The sequence below is a fragment of the Sus scrofa genome, chromosome 1, assembly GCF_054392235.1.
Source record: "Sus scrofa isolate SSC_HxYL_T2T_F1_AM1 chromosome 1, Sscrofa_HxYL_maternal_Yorkshire_Landrace_v2.0, whole genome shotgun sequence".
NCBI lineage: Eukaryota > Metazoa > Chordata > Mammalia > Artiodactyla > Suidae > Sus > Sus scrofa.
In genome coordinates this window covers 154,611,555-154,633,862 of record NC_139383.1, presented here as the reverse complement: position 1 = coordinate 154,633,862, position 22,308 = coordinate 154,611,555, and the positions used below count along the sequence as shown (strand labels likewise).

The following is a 22,308-nucleotide window of genomic DNA, read 5'->3' as shown; positions in this document are numbered from 1 at the left end:
CTAACAACAAGCAAAAAGCTTAAAACATTCAAATACCTTTTCCAGATTCATCCAAGAATAAGGTCACAGGGCAAATGATTGTCCCCCAGACTGCAGAAAGAAGACACTAAGAATCACAGCTTACCAGAGCAGAAACCATGAGCACAAACCCTTCGAACTAGTCCCAGGTAGGAAAACGTGAACTGTAGTTTATGGATTGCTAGAGGTCCCATGAAGACAAGTCTGCAAGTTAATAACTCCTGGGGTTGGGGGCAGTCTTAGAGAAGTGAGTCCACACCTTTGTGAGTTTTATCTCCAGGAGCCTGACCAAGTTCTCATAGAGAAGATAGGAGAAACATTCCCTCAAGCTGCCATCTGGGGAAGGGGAATGGATCCATTCTGAAATAGTCCCAGAACATTCTGTTTTTAATAAGGCCTGACGTTAGGGGAATCTAGCTAACCAGAACCTAACCTATTGGTATTTTATCAGAGCCTTACTGAGTGGCGGGGGGGAATTCCAAACTCTAGCCCCTTACAGCCATCCTGTCCACCTAAGGGGGAGAAAGCCAGAGGTACTTGTGAAGGTGAAGTCCAAGGGCTTAGGTTCACTAAGGTTGTCCTCCTCTTAGTGTGTGCTTCCTTATGAAAATCTGTTTCATTGATTTTGCATTAAAATTGTGTTTCCAGACTCATTGACATAGAGAATAGACTTGAGGATGCCAAGGGAGGAAGGGAGGGAGTGGGATGGTTTGGGAATTTGGGGTTAGTAGATGCAAACTATTCTATTTAGAATAGATAAGCAATAACGTCCTACTGTATAGCATAGGGAAATATATCCCATCTCTTGGGATAGAACATGATGGAAGATAGTATAAGAAAGTGCAGGTATATACATGTATGACTAGGTCACTTTTGCTGTACAGCAGAAGTTGGCACAACATTGCAAATCAACTATACTTTAATTAAAAAAAAATAAGCAGAGTTCCCATTATAGCTCAGGGGTAACGAACTTGACTAGTATCCATAAGGATGTGGGTTTGATCCCTGGCCTTGCTCAGTGGGTTAAGGGTCCAGCGTTGCCATGAGCTGTGGTGTAGGTCACAGACAAGTCTCAGATCGTGTGTTGCTGTGGCTGTGGTGTAGGCCAGCAGCTGCAGCGCCAATTCAAACCCTAGCCTGGGAATTTCCATATGCTGCAGATGCAGCCCTAAAAAGACCAAAAAAAAAAGAGAACTTTTCAAAAAAAATTGTTTCCATAGTTTGCACCAGAAGGTAGTGGACAAAAACAGTGAAAGTCCAGAAACACGTCAGAGAGACAGAAGGAAGCATATTGACATGATGGACCAAGCAATTTACAAACAAGCTTTAGCCTTGAATGGACTTAAGTGAGAAATACATTTGCTGTTGTTGCCTGCAAGGGGACAGGACTTAGGACAATCATCTCTCCTGGTTCTCAGGTTCCCTCCAGACACTAACTTGGAGTTGTTGTCCAGGTCCTGGGAGATGTCGTCCACCAGCTCACTCTCAGAGGACTCGTGGGCCATGGACTTGTAGAGCTTGCAGGCCACCAGGGCCTTGGCCATGCTTTCCTCCCCTCGCTGCCAGAGGAAAACTGCCATTTTCTGGCGTTTCATCAGCACGGCCCACACCATCAGCTCGTGGAAGGGGTACTGAAATCGACTCACAGCAGGGTCATCCACATCAATGTCAATCTCTTCCTCCTTTTTCTTCTTCTTTTTTTTCTTCCCTTTAGCTGGAGGCTCGTCATCCTAAGGGAAGAGAAGCACATTTCCCATGATTCTGCCACAAATGTGCAGCCAAGGATTTCAGGACCACTGGAATAAGGAACACCTCTTTGTCTAAAGGAATAAAGACTCCTTAAGTACCTCTGTGGTTTCCACTCAGTATATTAATTCTTTTGAAAAGATGCATGTTTATTGTGAGAAGTAAACCATTAAAACCAAATGAGCTTAAAAGGCATACTACTGTTTGAAGACTTTATATCCCTAGATTGGTGCTTTTTTTTTTTTTTTCAGAAGCCTCCAACAATTGAAGAGATGCTGCAAAACTAAGACAGAGAAAACACTTAAATACGAATTATACCATGGGAGAGCTAAAGCCCACAACCAGTTTCCTTAGGGAAATCTTCAAGTCATCAATACTGGTTTGTCAGACATAGCTGAACAAGAGATTAATAGGTAAAATGTAAAAGGGGATGGAGAAAAATGTCTTAGGTTTCCCTATCAGTGCTTTAAGGAAGCAAACATCCCATTTTGAATGAGCTTTGTCTTTTGGTGGATGTGCTATAAATGGAAGGCCTGTGTTTCCCATTTCCTAAAGGGATTATGAGAGACCATTCTGAAAGTGAAGCAGGATCCAAAAGGAAGGCATGGCATGACTGGGAGATTCGGGGGTGAAACTTGGGCGTGGCAAGAAAAATATGGGGCTTTGACTATTCCAGGCTAAGACCTCAGTACCCAGTGGAATAAGAGAAATGGATATTTGCTCTTTTGCAAAGAGCTTTCTCATCAATGATTTACTTCGATTCTTGCTGAGAGGTTGTGAATTCCTTCCATTCCCTCAGATGAGGAAGTTGTGGCCCAAAGTCTGAATAACTTGCCCACATTTGCACAGCCGGAGTGGCTGGGCTGGGGGACACTGGCTCTCCAATTCCTATCACATGTTGTTCATGACTAACCCAAGTTTTACAAGCTCATTATGAGTTGTTAATAACATTTTTATTGAAACTATCATATTTTGCCTTACATTTAAATATTTTTGTTCTGATTTTATAATTCGTCCTAGTAAAACTATAGTTTCAGTAATTTAGGGAAGGTTGATCTATGTAGGTCAAAAACTGACATTGTAGTAACATTGGTAATACAGAATCAAACTGAATAATAAAATTGCCGAGTTTGATCTGACTTGTATATGAATTGTATATGAGAGAAACATATGAATTGTACCCAACAAACTGAGAATACACATTTGTTTCCAACACACATGGGTCATTAACAGAAATCCACCTGGCATTATCCCCCAATTCTTTTTTTTTTTTTTTTTTTTTTTTTGTCTTTTGTCTTTTGCTGTTGTTGTTGTTGCTATTTCTTGGGCCGCTCCCGCGGCATATGGAGGTTCCCAGGCTAGGGGTCCAATCGGAGCTGTAGCCACCAGCCTACGCCAGAGCCACAGCTACGTGGGATCTGAGCCGCATCTGCAGCCTACACCATAGCTCACGGCAATGCCGGATCGTTAACCCACTGAGCAAGGGCAGGGACCAAACCCGCAACCTCATGGTTCCTAGTCGGATTTGTTAACCACTGCGCCACGACGGGAACTCCCCCCAATTCTTTCCATATTTTCTATCTCAACAAATTCCAGATATTAGAAATCATGTAGTCTACATTCAAGGAATAAAATTAGAGATCAACAAGAGTAGGATGACAACGACAACAAAATCTGTATCTGGAAGATTTAAAACACACTTATAAATAGCTCTTGGGTTAAAGAGGAAATTATAAACTATTTAAAAATGAATGGCAATGAAAGTTCTACTTACCCAAACTTGTGGGATACCATGAAAACAATGCTCAGAGAAAAACGTACACTTTTCATTCATTTATTGAAATAGAAAGAGATTGAAAATGGGCAAACTTCACTTTCAAACTGAGTCAATAAAAATAATACTTTGCAGTTCCATATAAAGAATATGGGAAGAATGAATAAAAATAAAAGATATTAATAAAATAGAAAACAGAAGAAAGTTGCTTAATAAAGCAAAAATACCCATCAAACTGAAGGCGAGTATGGTTAAGAAAAAAAAGAAAAAAAAAGAAAGAAGATATAAATATAAAAAAAAAACTGAAAAAAGAAATGGCAAGCAACTAAAGATATTGAGGAGATTGAAAAAAATAGAATCTTATATAAAAATTAGAACATAATATATTATATAAAATTAGAACTTGAAAGTCTAGATGAAGTACATTGTTTTCTAGGAAAATATAATTGACCAAAGTTGACTCTAGAAAATAGAAAGGCTCAATGAACTCATATTATAAATATTATTACAAAGATAGTAAAAAATATACCCCTAAAAACAGGACTGGGACCAGGCTATTTTACAGGAGAATCCCACCAAACCTTCACTCAGTAGATAAACCCAACATGATATAGTGAATCTGAGAGAATATGGAGTTAATAGAAAGCTGCAAATTGTAACCCTTCTAGTTATGAAGGTTGGCCTCAACTGTGAACACAGAATGAAACCTTCTACCGTGAATCCATATAGAAAGTGGGGTGCTCTTTGACTCATGAATTTATTTGAGAAGAGTCTTCACAGTAGTCAGTCTTAATATTCTGTTATGATATTCCTTCCACTCATATGTTTTCATGTCTATTGGTTTGTTCTTAAGTTTCCTTGTTAAGGTTATTTCTGGATACTTTTGTCCTACTATGAGGGAATTTTGGTGATTTTCCTGGGCTTTCTAAAGACAAAATATTTTTGCCAATAATAATTTTCTCCCCTTTTTATGAATTCTTCCTTTATTTTTTCATGTTGTACAATTTCCAGAATGTTTTTAAAAACTGTGGGGATAACAATGATGTCAACAATAATGGGTGTGCTTGACTTGATTTTAATTAAAATGAATTGGATGGCTCTTACCTTTTTAAAAAAATGTTCATGATCTTTTTATATTATTTGACTAAATCAAGTACATTTTGGTATGTGGTGTGGCGGATTTATTCATGGAAAACCAGCCCATTCCATTTTATGTTAAACAAGTACAAAATGAAGAGGGCTACATGTCTTTGACCACGATATCATAAAGCCATTGGAAAAAAAATCTGACTTACTTCCATTCCCAGAAGTTTAAGAGCTTTAGGCTGCATAATGAAAGAAGAGAAAAAAAGTCAATGGAATCAGATGTTATAATACTGAGTTGACATTAGTAATACTGTTAGTGGCTATAATAATAACGTAAAAGTACTTTGAATTGTTAACAACTAAGCACACTATCCAAGGAAAGGAAATGCTTTAATGAGGAATCTCTGCTTCTTATCAGCACAGGTCAGGGGAGGAGAGAGATGTGCAGACATGTGACCCTCATTCCAGGTGGAACCAGAGAAGTTCACTCACAGAAATGCAGGAGTCATGGGGCTCTGAGTGGGGGCGGGGGGTGGGCTTCATGGAAGATCTCACATATGAGTTGGGCTTGTGATACACACAGGGTTTTGGTGGGGGAAGACATGGCTGATATTAATACAGTTCAATTCTGCCAGAGGGACACGGTCTCCCACAACAGGGTGGGGTCAGCAGGGAGAGTGCCTTAGATGCTGTAATGAACTTGACAGAGGGTCTTCAGGCAGTGGGGAGCCTTGGGAATTTTTGAGCAGGAAGTGCCCTGTTGGGCCCCTGGTTTTGGAAGACCCCAGCAGTGGGATAGATGGGAGAGGGCACAGACAAGGGAGCTCAGGAGGAAACAACCAGGACAAAGGATGGGGGCAGATGCAAGTGATGGGCTGTGCAGCTCAATGTGCTGAGGGATGGAGGCAAGTGGGGAAGCCTGGGTGTCCGGGAGACATGACGCCTCATACTGCAGGAGGACAGGCAAGAGTGCTTGGGGATGGGGCAATGAGCTCGGCTTTTAACAGGCTGAGTTATTGGAAAGGGTAGCAAAGGACCACATATGACTCTGGAAAGCACAGAACACCATGTATGTGTTGAGTTCTACCCTCTTGGGTCCAAACAAGTTGTTGTAAAGAGTCCGGAAGCTCTTGCGGGTATAGTTGCAACGGTAGGCGCCTCCCATGAGGTACTCCAGCACAAGCCCAATGTCTATGAGGCTGATGTGGTAATCTGGTGGTAGGTTGCCCTGTAAAAAAGAAGCTGGGTCTCAGGCCCTCAGAATTTGTACCTGCAGGGTGGACTTCATCACACACCTCAGCATTGTGGTCATTCCGGCCTCTGATGTAGGAGTTAAGTGTAACCAACAGGACATTAAACAATCTTCAGTCTATTACCCTAGGATTGAGGGAGACAGGGATAAGCCAAGTTTTAGAGAATGGATTAAATTTCTCAAGAAGAAGAGGAAGAAACCCATCAGGCTGTAGCAGGCTGGGGGTGGAGGAGGACCAGGCTAGCCTGCGGGCTTGGACAGAATGTTTATAGATGTATGGGTAAACTTAAAGGAAGATGGGGTATAGAGTTCCCACTGTGGCTCAGTAGTTAACATACCTAACTAGTATCCATGAGGATGTGGATTTGATCCCTGGCCTTGCTCAGTGGGTTAAGGATCTGGCGTTGCCATGAGCTGTGGTGCAGGTCACAGACGCAGCTCAGATCTGGCGTTGCTGTGATTGTGGTGTAGGTCGGCAGCTGCAGCTCCATTTTGACTCCCAGCCTTGGTACCTCCATATGCCACAAGTGTGGCCCTAAATAGGCAAAAGGCAAAAGACCGAAAAAGAAAAAAAAAAAAAAAAGAAGAAGATGGGGTAGCTGGTGGAGACTTCCTTTGAAAGAGTAAGTTAGTTTTGTTGAGAAGTCCTTTGATAGCTGCTTGCAGGGGAGAAGTTGGCTTCAGAAGTGGGCTAGTGGGCTGGCATCCTGATTTTCTGCAGAAGGAGGAAGTGACCAGTATGACTGGTAGGAGGACTCCATGGAAGGCAGTGGGAGGACAGAATACCCCTGGGGCTGGGACTTTTCTAGTGAAACCACCACACAGTGTTCCATGTCTTTCTGTGGCTCCCCTTAGATTTCAGTGAGAACACAAATGCTACAAACTACTGATGTGACTGGGACTGGGGAAGGGGCAGAATTCCACTGCAGAAGGGAAGAGGGTGTGCTGAGATAAAGGCAGTGTGTGGGCAGAGAAGGACATTCAGGCATCTGGAAGTCATTCACATGCTCAGCCAACTGGCTTATCCAGAAGGCAGAACTGATTGGTCCGTTATGAGGGTCTTATGCTACATGCTATTTACTGCTTGATAAATTTCCTACAGCTGGAATGATGGTAGAGATCTGGGGTCCATGCCATGGCGATGATACCTTTTAAATGCCCTCCCTTTGCATCAGGACAAAATCCTTTGCTCAGGCATTGCCCCTTTGCTCAGTCCCTAACATGATTCTTGATCGAGTTCAGGGTTCCATGAGGGGATAAGGAACACTTAGCTGTTTAAGGAGCTTGCAGTTTCGGGGCAGAAGGGCCAAGCCATTAATAGCCTCATGCAATAGCATCTACAGGCCCTCACTTTCCTGGGTGGCCAATTGGGAAGGTGAGAAAGGGCTTCCTGGAGAAGGTGACACTGGCTGGGTAGGTAGGAATGAGCAGAGCAGGGGTGCAGGGTACAAGGGGGAAAACACTGTAGACAGGACCAGGGCATGGCCCTGGGACAGAACACGTGGGCGTCTGGTTTGTATCCTGCATGGTGGGAACTCAACAGGCTAAGTGGGTGCCAGTTTCCTAGAAGGAGCTGGGACTTCATGAGATGTGAAGGATTTTCCTCGTGTCTCTGAAGGGTGGGAGGGAAGATTGTTGAGGCCATTTAGGTGAGACGTGGTTGCGTCTGAACTTGAGTAGTTGTGGCTTTTGAATGTGAGCGGTCCCTAATCAAAGAAACCTGGGAAATCAAGAAACAAGGGCACTGGATCCCTCTTGGTTCCCAGATCCACAGAGTCTTCTCTGAGCCAATGAATGCTGAAGTAAAAGCCACATTCTCCTGTTATTAGAATCAGACATTTATGTGAAGTATGGCCTGGCGATCTGGGACTCTGAAGGCCCTGCTCCCTCCTTTGAGTAATTTCCTCCTGCCCAGAACATGAATACTTGCTCTGCAAGCTGCCTGCCAGGGACTACATTCTGGCAGAATGAATCATCCTGTGTTAACCCAGTCTGATCCTCCAGCCTGTGGTGACAGGACCCAAGAAACGCCAGGGTGGAACAGGAAGCCGACAAGATCCTACAAGAACGCAAGCTGGAAGTCACTAGCCGCGCTGCAAAGCGGAGAAGGCACCCATCACCTACTAAGGAGGAAACAGAAAGGGCCAAGAACAACTGCTTCACTTCACCGAACATGCAGAGTGACACGAGGCCTGTCCTGCTAGGACTTCTAGGAAGAGGCACGGTGAGGGGCAGCTCTTAAACATGCAGAGCACGGAGGCCCTGGGCAGCAGTAAGGAGCCTGTCTCCTGGCTGGTGCCCCTGCTTGGGTAACGGTGCCAGCCCTCAATCAAATAGTCATCCAGCGCAAGCCCACTGTATGAGAAATGAAAATAGCACTTAAAGGAGATTAAATTTTTTTAAAGTAAACTCTTTACGGAGAAAGGAATTCATGATTTTTTAATGCCTCTAAGGGGACAACACATTTGGACATTTAAAAATTGCTTTAAAAAGTATCTTATTGAAAGATGTCCAGTTTGGGGTTAGCAGATACAAAGTATTGCATTCGGAGTGGATAAACAATGAGATCCTGCTGTATAGCACAGGAGACTATATCCAATCACTTGTTATAGAACATAGTAGATAATATGAGAAAAAGATATAAAACTGGGTCATTTCACTGTACAGCAGAAATTGATAGAACATTATAAATCAACTATAATAAAAAATTAAAAAATAAAGATGTCCATAGCTAAAGGACTGTAAAACCAAGACTGACCTTTTTGACATCTCTCACCAGTAAATGAAGTGTGTTTGGTGGACCCAGTCTCTGAAAGAGAAGCATTCAGCTATAGTGAATATGTTTTTCTCTTCAACTCTTGGAGCAAAATTCAACTCTTTGTAAAATTAATGAATTGTGAGAGTTGGGAGGTAACCCACTGTCAGCCTGTTTCTATTATGAGACAGGACTGGTCATGGGTAGGAAGTATCCCTAAATATGTTCTAAAATATGTTTTTATCTAATGATATTATAGTATTTACTTATTTATTTTTGGCCGCACCCACGGCATGCAGAAGTTCTTGAGCCAGAGGTTGAACCTTTGCCACTGTAGTAACCAGAGCCATGGCAGTGATAATGCCAGATCCTTAACCCACTGAGCCACCAGGGAACTCCTTGAATTATTTTAAAGAGCATCTTATGAGGTACAATATTGTCTTAAAAGTTCACCAAGTTTTAGCAAGCAACCGCCCAGGACCACTTTGGCTACTTAAAATATTAGAATGGGGAAGGAGGAGTTCCAGTCGTGGCACAGTGGAAACAAATCTGACTAGGAAACTTGAGGTTGTGGGTTCGTAAGGATCCGGCATTTCTGTGAGCTGTGGTGTAGGTCACAGACACAGCTCGGATCTGGTGTTGCTGTGGCTGTGGTGTAGGCTTGGCAGCTGTAGCTCGGATTAGACGCCTAGCCTGGGAACCTCCACGTGCCGTGGGTGTGGCCCTAAAAAAAAAAAAAAAAAAAAAGAAGAAGAATGGGGAAGGAAAAGTAAATTCTCAAGATTCATATTGCAATAATAATACAGGCCAGGAGGATTTCATCTAAACACTTCCATTTTAATGGCAGGAGCTCCTTGCTGTGCAGACTCAGTTTTACATTTTTCACTGAAGTCTCCTAAAAAGTGGGAGTCCCCAGGAACAAAGGAAGCCCACCCTGGGAAATTTTCACTCCTCTAATGACTCGGGGAACTGGACTCTTTCTTTATATAAGCTAGCCCCTTGTGGACCACCCCCCCGATAGCTGAGTTAATACTACAGATGGGATGGCTGGTAGCCTGGCAGAGGTTGTGAGGCTGGGACCCTCCACCAGGCGCGTGGCAGATGAGAGCAGTCACCTGTGAAACAAAGGCGCTGCAGCTGAAGCCTGTGTTCTGATGGGGATGCTCTTCTGAGTGCATTTCTGCATCACATGCACACTTGGTAAGCATATACTGAAGGCTAGCTCCACTCCACCCACTCCCCGCTTCTGGAATACTCACCGTGTTATAAAGCTCTTCCAGCCTTGGGATGGTGAGAAAATGTTGCATGTTGACTCCATTTTCAATTAGGAGTTTCACAAAGTCCACACGGTCTAAGACCAGTGCATCCAGCATGGCCTGTTCCAGAGCATTCACCTGTGCGAGCCCAGCACAGTGGCATGAGTACTGGGCAGGGGGATTCTGGGAGCTCTTGGAAGGCATCTTCCCACGCCTGACATACAGCATCCTGAAGGAGGCTCTCTTTGCCCTTTGTTGTGAGTAACCATGCCCCATTGCCCCTCTTCTTCCTTTTCCATTTGTCCCTATGTGTCCTATCCAACCATCAAAGTTTGAAAGATTTCCTAGTCACTTGTGATGGAACATTATGGAGGATAATGTGAGAAAAAGAATGTGTATGTATATATTCGACTGGGTCACTTTGCTGTAGGGCAGAAATTGACAGAACATTGTAAATCAACCAAAAAAAAGAAAAAAGAAAAAGAAACCAGAAATAAATCTGATGCAATTATTAAAAAAAAAAATTTGAAAGATTTCAAAGTGAAAAGGATTCAAAATGACAGCCAAATTGGTATTGCTCTCCAGTGTCCAGGTTTTTTTTTTTATTACTATTACTCAAAATAGAGTTGATTGGGAGTTTTCTGGTGGCCTTGCATTGTCACTGCTATGGCTCAGATTATAGGTTTGATCTCTAACCCAGGAACCTCCATATGTCATGGATACAGCAAAAAAAAAAAGAAAAAAAAAAAGAAAAATAAAAAAAAAGAATTGTAACATGAACATGAGAAAGAAAAACCATGTAAGTTGTAGCCTTCTTTTCAAAATAAAATTGCAATCAGTACGTGAATCTCCAAACTCCCATCTCCAATTTTTTTTTTTTGGAGGTGGTAGATTATAACATCTTATATACTATTAATTATCATTTATGTCTCTGCCCTTTAACAATGGTGGAAATGACCACACTCAGTGTAATGTGACATTTTGCATGAGAGAGATTATTTCCTTGATTGAGAATTCCCGTGGGCACACCGCGTGCTACCAGGGTGACGTGACGTAATGATGCCAGTCACGTCAGTGTGCAGGCCCAGCGCCCTGTCCTGCTGTGTCCTGACAGCAGCCAGGCGGGAACCAGGGGTGATGAGTGGCCCAGCCTCCAGCCCAGCGGACTACAGTTACCCCCACACCCCAATCACAGGCTCTGCCTTTTGTTCTCAAACTGCATTTATTCAGTAACGCTTGGTTCGTTTCCCATTTTACCACGAAGCAAGCATCTGTGTGTCTGCCAGGCAGAGAGAGCCACTGTTGGGCAAGGTGGCCTGGGCCTCCCTTCTGAGTGACTTCATTCTCTTCCACAGCAGGAATGTTTGCTGTTTGTGACACCCTGACAGCCACTTGAAATACTGACACTATCCCATCAGCTTGCCCACTGCCTCATGGGCTCGGGGCCCTGCATGGGGCCATAGCAAAGGCAGTACGAATGGCTTCTTTCCCTGAAGAAGGAGAATGGGCTCCAAGGTCCTCAAGCGCCCATGAAGGAAGTGGAGATGTCCCACATACCCAGTTCAGCAGCTCCAGCTTTCGGGGGTCAGTTTCTTCCTCCGCCTCCTCCTTCACCTTCCCTTTCTTCTTGCCTTTGCCTTTTCCTCTGCCCCCTTTGGTGGTCGCTGTGGGAGGCTTCTTCTCCTTCTCCATGGCCTTGCTATCTGTCGGGGGGGCCAGACTTCCCAAGGGCTGCAGTCCACAGCAATTGGAGTTAGGAAAGGAATTAAAGCCACCCCATGTCCCAGAATAAGCGCATGGACCTTCCCTCCCTTCTGCAGGCTCATGCACAGGCACTCACACACAGGGTTACACGTGCACACACACTCGTGCAAACATGAGTATACATGCACAGACATGCATGCAGGCACACAGAGGCATATGTATTTGTAAATCCATGAGCACTCATATGCACACCACACTCAGCTGTTACAGGCCAGGTGTCTGACGAAGGTGCTGATCTCGTGACCTACTCTTACTTATGTGCTTGACCAAGTGCATTCGTGTACTTAAAGTGGCTGTCATTTTCATTGAAGTGTGTTTTTACCCAAAGGAAAGGATGCTGGGAGGTAAGTTCAAAGGCACAAAAGAGAAGTGCCTGCAGCTTCCCATGGAGACAGGAGAAAACCATGGTATGTAGATGGTGGGTAGAGGTCTCCTGGGGGCACCCAGCATGGTGACAGCTGGATGGTCAAGGCGAGATGGTGCTGTACTCAGAAGGACCTGGTCTCTTGGGGATCAGGGGAAATGTGGTGCTGGTGCAGACCCTGAGATATGAAATGACCTCGAACCCCCAGCTGCTGTCCTATCTTGCCAGACTTACCCTCTCCTCCAGCCAAACTGGTCCGCACTCAGAGTATCTCTCCCCTCCACCCCTTCCCTGTTCCCCACATGCTCTGCTGTTGTCCAGGGCTCCAAGTGTGGTACTTGAGGCCCTGCTGGTGCCACCTTCTGGGTGTTTCCCAGGCCAACCTGTCTGACTATGATAGCTTCCCCCTCAATCCTCTTCTTGGTGTCTTCGGCATTGAAACTCCAGGTTTCCCATCCAACCATGGCTTCTCAGTGCAAGTGTGAATGTCCAGGCTCCTCAGGGCTCAGTCCTTGGTCTTCTTCCTTCCACCCTCCTCTCCCTCAGCAGCCTCATCTAGGCTCACACTGCCAGCCCCCATTTATTTGCACGTGACCTCTCCTTCCTGCCTTTGGTCCCCCTTTCTCCTCAAAGTTCCTGCTGCCTCCTTAGCACCTCCACGTGCATGTCTCAAAGGCTCCCTCAGCTTGAGATGTCCAAATCCACACTTGGATCTTCCCCTCAACCTACTCCTCTTCTGGTGCTTGATTTCAGGGAAGTGGTAACCCAGAAAACTGGGGAGATGGCTGACACCTGGCTCCCCCCACATGCCTTCTCCATTTTTTTTTTTTTTTTGGTCTTGTTGTCCTTTTTAGGGCCATACAAGCAGCTTATGGAGGTTCCCAGGATAGGGGTCTAATTGGAACTGTAGCCACTGGCCTACACCAGAGCCACAGCAACTCTGGGTCCGAGCCACGTCTGCGACCTACACCACAGTTCACAGTAACGCTGGATCCTTAACCCACTGAGCAGGGCCAGGGATCGAACCCGCAACCTCATGGTTCCTAGTCGGATTTGTTTCCACTGTGCCACGATGGGAATGCCCCTCTTCCATTCTAAGTGCAGTCATGATTAATGCTAAACATTGCTGAATCCTAATTCTTGACTTCTCGGCCTTTGCCCAAGGGGGCGTCTCTCACCTGAATTACCTCAATAACAGGACTCCTCCCAACTGCCATTGCACACACTTAATGCATCTTCTAAATAATGCATTAGGTCTAGAGTGATCTTTAAGCTGTAATTGGAATCATGCAACTCTTGCTTAATATCCTTCAGTAGGATGGGACAGAGATTGCACGGAAGGCAGCGTCCATGTTTGTGTGGTTCCTGGTCCACACAGAGAAGTGGATGAAATAGTGTCCTGGCTGACTCTTCATACAAATGGACCATTATGGTCCTTTGTGCAAAAAAGGACACAGTGTTCAGCTGTGGTGTGTTGAAAATAGGATATCCATGTGTGAAAGAATGAAGTTGAACCCTTATCTAATATCACCTCCAAAGCTTAACTCAAAATGGATCAAAGATCTAGATGTAAAAGCTAAAATTATAAAACCCTTGGAGGAAAACATAGGGCAAAAGCTTCATGCATTACATTTGGCAGTGATTTATTGGATATGACACTCAAAGCACAGACAACAAAAGAAAAATAGACTAATGGTAATTCATCAAAATCAAAAATTTTTGTTTGTCAAAAGACACTATAAACAGAGTAAAGGCAACCTACCAAATGGTAAAAATATTTGCAAATTATATGCTTGATGAGAGACTAAAATACAGAATTTATAGGACTTGTAACACGCAACAGCCAAAAAACAACCAGCCTGATTTAAAGATGAGCAAATGACTTCAACAGGCATTTCTTGAAGAAAGGTATATAAGTGGCCAACAAGCGCATGAAAAGATGCTTCAAATACTAATCATTAGGCAAATGGAAATCAAATCCACAATAAGATATAACCGCACACTCATTAGGATGACCCTATTAAAAACAATGAGGTTTTGCTGGAATGTGGAGAGATTGGAACCCTTGTACAATTGTTAGAGGGAATGTAAAATGGCTCAGCTGCTGTGGAAAAATTTAGCAGCTCCTCAAAAAATTAAAAATAGAATTATCCTATGATCCAACAATTCTAGTTCTGGGTATATGCCCCAAAGAATTTAAAACAGGGTCTTAAAGAAACATTTGTATACCCATCATCATAGCAGCATTACTCAAAATGGATAAAAGGTAGAAGCAACCAGCTGCCCATCAATGACTGAATGGATCTCTGCATATAATGGAATATAATCAAGCCTTAAAAAAAGAAGGAAATTCTAACACCTGCTATAACATGGATGAACCTGGAGAACATTATGCTCAGTGAAGTAAGCCAGTCACAAAAAGGATAAATATTGTATGATTCCACCTGTATGAGGTATATAGACCAGTGAAATTCATAGAGACAAAAAGAGAATGGAGGTGCCAAGGGCTGGGGAAGGAAGAAGTGGGAGGGTTATTGTTTAATGGGTGCTGAGTTTCAGTCTTGCAAGACAGAAAGTGGTCTGTGGATGGATGGTGGTGATAGTGGCAGAGCAATGTCAATTATTTAATCCCACTGAGCTGTACTCTTTTACTTAAATATCTTTTACCACAATAAAAAATTGGGAAAAAAGCAACAAGATTATACAGCAGTTGGGAAAAAAACAAATGGAAGAGACCAGAAGGAAAAGCAAAAATTGCCAGCCACCTCATTGTGAAGGCCACATCAAGCAGCCTGATGGAGCGGCCACATGGGAAGGAACTGAGACCCTCAGCCAACAGCCAGAATCAACTTGCCCTCAGTTTAGTGAGCCATCCTGAATTGGATCCTCCAGCCCCAGTCAAGCCATCAAATGATGGTAGCCCTAAGCCTACAGCTGGGCTATAGCCTCTGAGTATGAAATACCCAGCAAGCCATTCCCAAATTCCTGACCCACAGACTCTGGGTGAGATAGTACATGTTTATTGTTGTTTAAAAAAAGAAAGTCCGCAAGTGGATCCCCAAGTTCTTTCTGTCCAGGGTTGGCCTGCAGTGTTCTGAAGTGTGCATCTCCTGATTAGCTTGCAGCCTCCCCCCAGTTACCCTCTTCTCACTCTGCCTTCTAGCCATACTAGCCTCTCCGCTCTCTTCAGTCAGTAAGTTGAAAATATCCAGTTCTTTCTTGCCTCAGCCCCTCTTATGTTCCTCTCTCTCCATGGAAGGTGCTTCTCCTTCTCTTGTCCCTGGTCAGCATTTATTCACTCGTCAGGTGTCAGTATAAACACCACTTTTTCAGCAAGGTCTTCCCTGGTGCCATCAGGTCCTTAACCCACTGAGCCACAACAGTAACTCCTTATCATACAGTAATTCCCAAGCCCTTCCTACCACAGACTCTATTATATCCAGAATTCTAGACGGACTACAGGGCCATAGGCATATAGTTGATGGAGCACTTCAACTATTAATGGAAAACTTTGCAGACCATATACCTGATTGTGGGAAGACAAAGAAAACCTTTTGGCTCCAGGTTGTGGTCTTGATCATGTGTTCCTGCTTTCCCCCCTGCCCCATGGAAGTGAGAGTAGAGGACTATGGAAAAGAAAAATCCATTTCAGGGAGAAGAGGCAACCCAGAGCTATTAACACATTTCTGGAAATACTGTTGGGCAGTTAAAACTGTGGAGAGTGAGCTGAAGCCCAGAATGGGTAATGTGGGGGGACCAGTGGAGGTGGGACTAGATTTCCAAAGAATGAGAGTTAATGGTGGGTAGAAAGCATGATGATTAATAAAGGATTGTCTACAGAGCCGGAGACACCCACTCCCTCTCCTATGCCTATACCACCTCCCCAGTGTGGAGGGTAGGGGAGTGTGGGGGGGGGGGTGCAGAGCAGCTGCGTTCTTGGGCTTCACCCCCAGGCGAAACCAAGAAGAATGTCTGCTGAAGAATCTGGAGGGTCTGCATAGAAAGGTCCAGCACAGTAGCTCCAGCCTGCTCCAGTCTGCTCAGGGCAAAGCCAAGCTGTTCAGCGGACACAACCCCTCCTAGTGGGGAATTTTTGGTCAGTCTTCTCAGGAAAGAGAAAAACTTACCGGGAAAATGGGCTTCTTATACTTAGTCTTGTTCATCATTCTAAAATGGGGATGGGCAAACAAGGATCTGCTACAGAAAAGGACAAAATGAACAGCCAACCAGGGAAAAAGTAGAGATAATCCAGGAAACAGAAGAGGACTTCAAAAAGTCTGATTTTTTTTTTTTTTTTTTTTTACCCTTGGATACTATATTCATGAGATGAAAATGGGCTGACATGAAAATGAGACCATCAGGAAAGAGGAAAGCTTTCTTAGCTATAAAACATATGATTACCTAAAATTTAAAAAACAATTTAAAAAAAAAGCTAAGGAAAAAGTTGGGATGTCCAAAAACATCCTGCAAAATGACAGGGCAATAGAAAGGAGAAAATGGAGGATGAACCCGGGGGAATCAACATTTGCTTAACTAATAGAAATTCCATGGGAAGAGAGAGAAGACTAATGTTGAAATACTCAAAGAAGCCAAAGAAGAAAATAGTACAGAGCTGAGTAAAGACCGGGGTCTTTAGCATAAAGGGGCTTTTGACAGCCAAGCAGAATGAATGGCCACATGAACAGTGATTGATAAGTCCTTGCGTTTGTATTCTCTGCACATTTCACTTTCATTTGTTTGAAGGAGAAGATGTGTCCTTGCGAAATTTATAAACACCGCAGAAAAGAGCAAACCTCAAAATACATCTGGGGGAAGATGTATTTCATCCTTGGTTGGAGGCAAATCACATGGCAATATGAGTTTTTCCAGACATATAAAGACAAAGAATGATAGAGAACAGACTTGTGGTTGCCAAGGATGAGGAGGAGGGAGTAGGATGGACTGGGACTTTGGGGTTAGTAGATGCAAACTATTATCTTTCCAAAGGATGGGCAATGAAGTCCTACTGTGTAGCACAAGGAATGATATCCACTCTCATTGGATAGAACATAATGGGGGAGAGAAAAAGAATGTGTATATATGTATACATACACATATATATGAATATACACAGACACACACACATATACATATATAAAAAACTGGGTCACTTTGCTGTACAGCAGAAATTGATACAATATTGTAAATCAACTATAGTTTTAAAAAATAAAATTAAATGAAATAAGAAAGACAAAAAATGGTTATCTTCCCACCCACTTTTATGAAAAAATTACTTAAAGATATACTTCAGCCAATTGAAGAAGAGCTCTTAGAGAGAGGAGGACCCGGAATGGAGGAAGCAATGAACCTGTCATAGAGAACAGTGCAGGGGTGTCTGATGTGGACAGCTGGGCAGTACATTTTGAGAGCAAGCAGAAAAACAAGAGGTTTTGAAAACTCTACAGGAAGAAGGGGAATTCCACTCAATGGACAGTAATAATTAGGAGACTAGATAGTCTTAATGGCATAAGGCATATGCTGAGAAGAAAAAAGAATCAATTAGAAATGCAAGGAAAAGCGAATATCTATCTATTTAAATAGGTCATAGTCCAAATGCATAGGAAACTAAAAGGTCATATAATTTTAAACAACTGATGGACTGTAAGAACCTTGATACTTGTATTTTCCTTTGTGTGACCCAGGGGACTAAGCCAGGGCCTTCCTTATTATGGGTTCAGTCATAATAAGGGTTATAACTAGGTCCAGCAGGGAACAATCTGTACATACAGTAAAATCTGCTGGTTTCTCCACTTTTAGAGTCAGTGTAAACACCTAGTTTGGGGGATGGCAGTAGGTGAAATGGATGAAGATGGTCAAAAGATATAAACTTCCAGTTATAAAATAAGCATCATAAGGATGAAATGCACAGCATAGTGACTATAGCTAATAATACTGTATTGTGTATTTGAAAGTTGCTAAGAGAGTAGATCTTAAAAGTTCTCATTACAAGAAAAAAAATTCTGGAGTTCCCATCATGGCTCAGGGGTTAATGAATCTGACTAGTATCCATGAGGACGCAGGTTTGATCCCTGTCCTTGCTCAGTGGATTAAGGATCTGGCGTTGCCTTGAGCTGTGGTGTAGGTCGCAGATGCAGCTTGGATCCCGAATTGCTGTGGCTGTGGTGTAGGCCGGCAGCTGTAGCTCTGATTTGACCCCTAGTCTGGGAACTTCCATACGCTGTGGGTGCGGCCCTAAAAGGCAAAAAAAAAAGAAAAAACTCTAAGTGTGTGTGGTGATGAATGTTCACAAGACTTGTGGTGATCATTTCATAATATACACAAATACCGAATCATTATATTGTATACCTGAAACTTATATGTAATATGTTAATTATATCTCAATTAAAAAATAAAATATAAGTGATGACCTACTGTACAGCACAACTATATTTAATATCTTATAATAACATTTAAGGGAAAATAATCTGAAAAAGAATATATATATTTATATATTTATATGTATATGAAGTGCTTTGCTATACATCTGAAACTAATGCAACATTGTAAATCAACTATACTTCAATTTTTTAAAATGTACATATTTTTAATGAGAATTACATTAGGAATTTGTTTGAAGTCTGTCCCTACTTTATTGAGAATAAAAAATATATCTTAATTAATTAATTTAAAAAAAAAAACCATAATGAGATAATACTACATATCACTAGAATAGCTAAAATTAAAAAAAAAAAATCTGTCTGGGCGCTTCTTCCATGGTGCAGTGGGTTAAGAATCTGACTGCAGCAGCTCAGGTTGCTGCAGAGGTTCAGGTTTGATGCTCGGCACAATGGATTAAAGCATCTGGCATTGCCACAGTTGTGGTGTAGGTCACAGTGCCAACAGATTCAGTCCCTGACCCAGGAACTTCCATATGATGTGTGGAGCCCATAAAATGAAAAAAAAAAATCTGTCAATACCAAATGTTGCCAAGGACAAGGAGACATTCTCCTACATCGCAGGTGGGAATGTTAAATGCTACACCCACCTTGGAAAAACAGACAAGTAGTTTCTTAAAAAGATAAGCATACATTTTCCATTCTACAGAGTAATTCCACTCCTAGGTATCTGAAAAGAAATGGCTACGTATGTCTACATAGGACTGGCACATAAATGTTCACAGAAACATTATTTATTGTTCACTTGTTCTCAGTCAAGAACTGGAAGCAAATATCCATCAACTGGTAAAAAATAAAAATTAAAAAGATTCCTATGAAAACATGATGATTAAACAATGGGATGTAAACAGACCTGAATGAGGATTACAGAACAACGTGTGACTGTTAACCATCTCCATCATGTGAAAGGTGAGGCTGACTGAATTGGGAACTTCACTGTGTGTGGAAAGGAAGCTGGAGCAAAGTGCTACTAATCTCGTTTTATACATGGGAGTCTACCACTGATGAAGCGAGTAGATGGTTCAAAGCCATCAGGATAACCAATGAAAGAAATAAACAGACAGTTATCGTATCCGGGACTTCCTTCTCTTTCTGAGTGAAGAATTGAAGAACACATCTACACGTGATTAATTGATAAAGTGATAGAATGTGTTAGGTCAACGCACAGTGGCCACTGCTAGGAAACCACAACTCAGGGATAGTTAGGTGACTTTGGGAAGCAGGGCATGAGGGCTCTGCTTTTCATTGCATGCTATGCTTTTCTATGTGCTTTTCAAACTATATTTACATGTTAACTGGATAATGGAAAGCAAAGAACACTAAGTAGTAAGAAAAAGGTGTTACAGAATATTTAGTGCCAGCATGAGAGTGAAAAGATATGACATCACTTATACGTGGAATCTAAAACATGACACAAATGAACTTATCTACAAAACAGAAACAGATGCGCAGACATAGAGGACAGACTGTGGTTGCCGAGGGGAGGGGTGGTGGGGGGGAAGGACTGGGAGTTTGGGATTAGCACATGCAAACTTTTATATGCAGGATGGAGAAACAACGAGGTCCTACTGTATAGTGCAGGGAATTAATTCAATATCCTGTGATAAACCATAATGGAAAAGAGGATGAAAAGAAAATATGTGCATAACTGAATCACTTGGCTGTACACCTGAAACCAACACAACTTTGCAAGTTGAATATACTTCAATTTCAAAAGAAGACTGAAAAATAAAATTATAACTCATATGATTGTGCCAAGTTTTTCTACAGTGATATGGTCATGAGTGTTTGTCTCCTTCCCTTTGCTTGTCTGTATTTTCTATACTGTCTATAAATTACTTATTGCTTTTGTAACAAGAAGGTAGATGCAGGCCATCACTTCCCCAGGCAAGGCCTGCATGTGTGGCATGTTCCCTGGGTCAGGTCCTTTCTGTAATCCTGAAAGCCTGGCTCTCTCTGTATAGCTGCAGAAAGCTAGCCTCAAAAAGAAAAAACCAAACAAGGGCTGGGACCCCTCTTCTTGAGAAGACGGTCTCTCATGACAGAGTCTTCCCTTGCAATCCTGCATGGACTCTCCTAGATTCTCTGCCACAGCAGAGTCTGCCTCACAACTACCCATGGAGCAATTAATTTCGTTCGGAAGTCCTTTACCAACACTGGAAAAACAAGGACATTCAAAAGGAAATTAAAATATTTAAGGTATATTGTTCTTCTTAATTTGTATAATTCAACACACGCAAGCCTCCCCCTTGACCCTGTATCTTACTCCTTGAACACACTCCTTGGAGTCCATAAACTCTTCACACTAATCAGAGAAAGGATAGTGAAAAATGAAATGCATTTTGCAGGGTTATGCCAGGCTTGTTTTGAGAAATACGGTTTTTAACGTTGGCATGATCCCTCTAGGTATTTCAAAGCCCTTTTAAAGCAGCTGAGCCCTTTTTGCGAATAAAAATTTTCTGAGTCCCAGTCTACAAAACCCATCAAAGAAACTGCTTTGATTGAAGGAGGGGGAGGTTAGGAGCTGCTTAGCCTTACACATGCCTCACACATGGCCATTCTGCATACACACACTCCCATACCACACCCATTGTGCCACACACAGATCTCACAGACTTACACCACACACACACACATGCATGCACGCTAAACTCTGGCATAATCACACACCACACCCCCACACACACATTACACACACTATACACATGCTATGCAGATACGCACACACAATATACCATCACGCACCATATACCAAAGACCACACACAAAGGTCACACACACACAGAGCTACCAAGGCCTCTGGGGTTTCATGGAACATAATTTGAAAAATCAATGCTGTCAATGCAATCTTAGTCTTTCATTTTAAAGAGCTTATTTCTTTCTAGTTTTTCTTTCAAAGGGTAAAAACCCATGTTCACCAGGAATGATAAAATATTTAGTGATCACTTATTTAAGAGCCCTGGTTTGAATCTGTTAGTACCAGTAGCTCTTACTTGCTAGTTCTTTGAAATTAAATAGCAGCATCTCCTAATAAACCTGATAATTCTACACTGGCTCATCAGAAACCCCAGATAACTTCCTGAGATCCATGACACAAGGGGGAACATATATCATCTGTACAAAGTCATGATAAATGGTATGAATTGAAAAACACTAAGTTTCACCGGCCAGCGGGGTCCAAAGACAAAGATCTGGCTTCGAGCTATGTCTACACGGTTCCAAGCCAGAGCCAAGCTCAGCTGGTCTGGGGCTGATGCGTTTGTTCCTGGAAGGCAAGAAATGGGGCATTTCTCACTCCCTGTCTGGACCTTGGGGGTGGCAGGGGCTGGGAAGGGAGCTTGGGCTTCCCCAGGCCAGGCTCATAATGGGCCTGGGACTAAGCACTGCTGTCCCTGGGGGATCATTCAGGCCCCCAAACTGGGGACTCCGTATCCTCAAAGAGCTGCTCGGAAGGAGAGTGGAGGCAACTTCTTTTCTTGCCAGCTCAACATAGACAGAGGAGGAAGCCAGTGACTCTAGGACGCTCCTCCACATGAGGGCAGGAGCCCTGGGACCGCCCAGACCTTTGCCAGGCCAGGCCTAGGAGCACTGCTCCTTCAGGCCCCAGGTGAAGGGGAGCATAGCCCAGGGGCGCCAGCCTCCACTGCAGGAGGACCAGCTCAGCACTTCCAGGCAGCCAACCCACATGACATCTGCTCCCCTCTCCTTCTGCCCCCTACCCTTCATAGTGGAGCACAGAGGTGACCCCATGATCAGCCAGGTGGCAACCTGTCATTAGGAGTGGGCCGGGGAAATTGGGATGCAGGGATCACATGTGAAAAACTGTTTCACAATTACCCTCTAGGAATTCAAACCTCTA

At 43.1% G+C, this 22,308-nt stretch overlaps 1 protein-coding gene across 1 annotated transcript in view; it reads right to left on the bottom strand.

Annotated features, from left to right (window-relative positions):
- Window positions 1-22,308, bottom strand: part of TRPM1 (transient receptor potential cation channel subfamily M member 1) — a 138,320-nt gene that overhangs the window by 44,063 nt on the left and 71,949 nt on the right. Inside the window, exons 10-16 of the mRNA XM_085013924.1 lie at window positions 21,614-21,714; window positions 11,445-11,618; window positions 9,891-10,025; window positions 8,635-8,685; window positions 5,712-5,852; window positions 4,834-4,863; window positions 1,456-1,748 (exon numbers count right to left, since the gene is read on the bottom strand). Coding sequence (XP_084870050.1) covers window positions 1,456-1,748; window positions 4,834-4,863; window positions 5,712-5,852; window positions 8,635-8,685; window positions 9,891-10,025; window positions 11,445-11,618; window positions 21,614-21,714 — 925 coding nt within the window. The remainder of the gene's footprint in view (window positions 1-1,455; window positions 1,749-4,833; window positions 4,864-5,711; window positions 5,853-8,634; window positions 8,686-9,890; window positions 10,026-11,444; window positions 11,619-21,613; window positions 21,715-22,308) is intronic.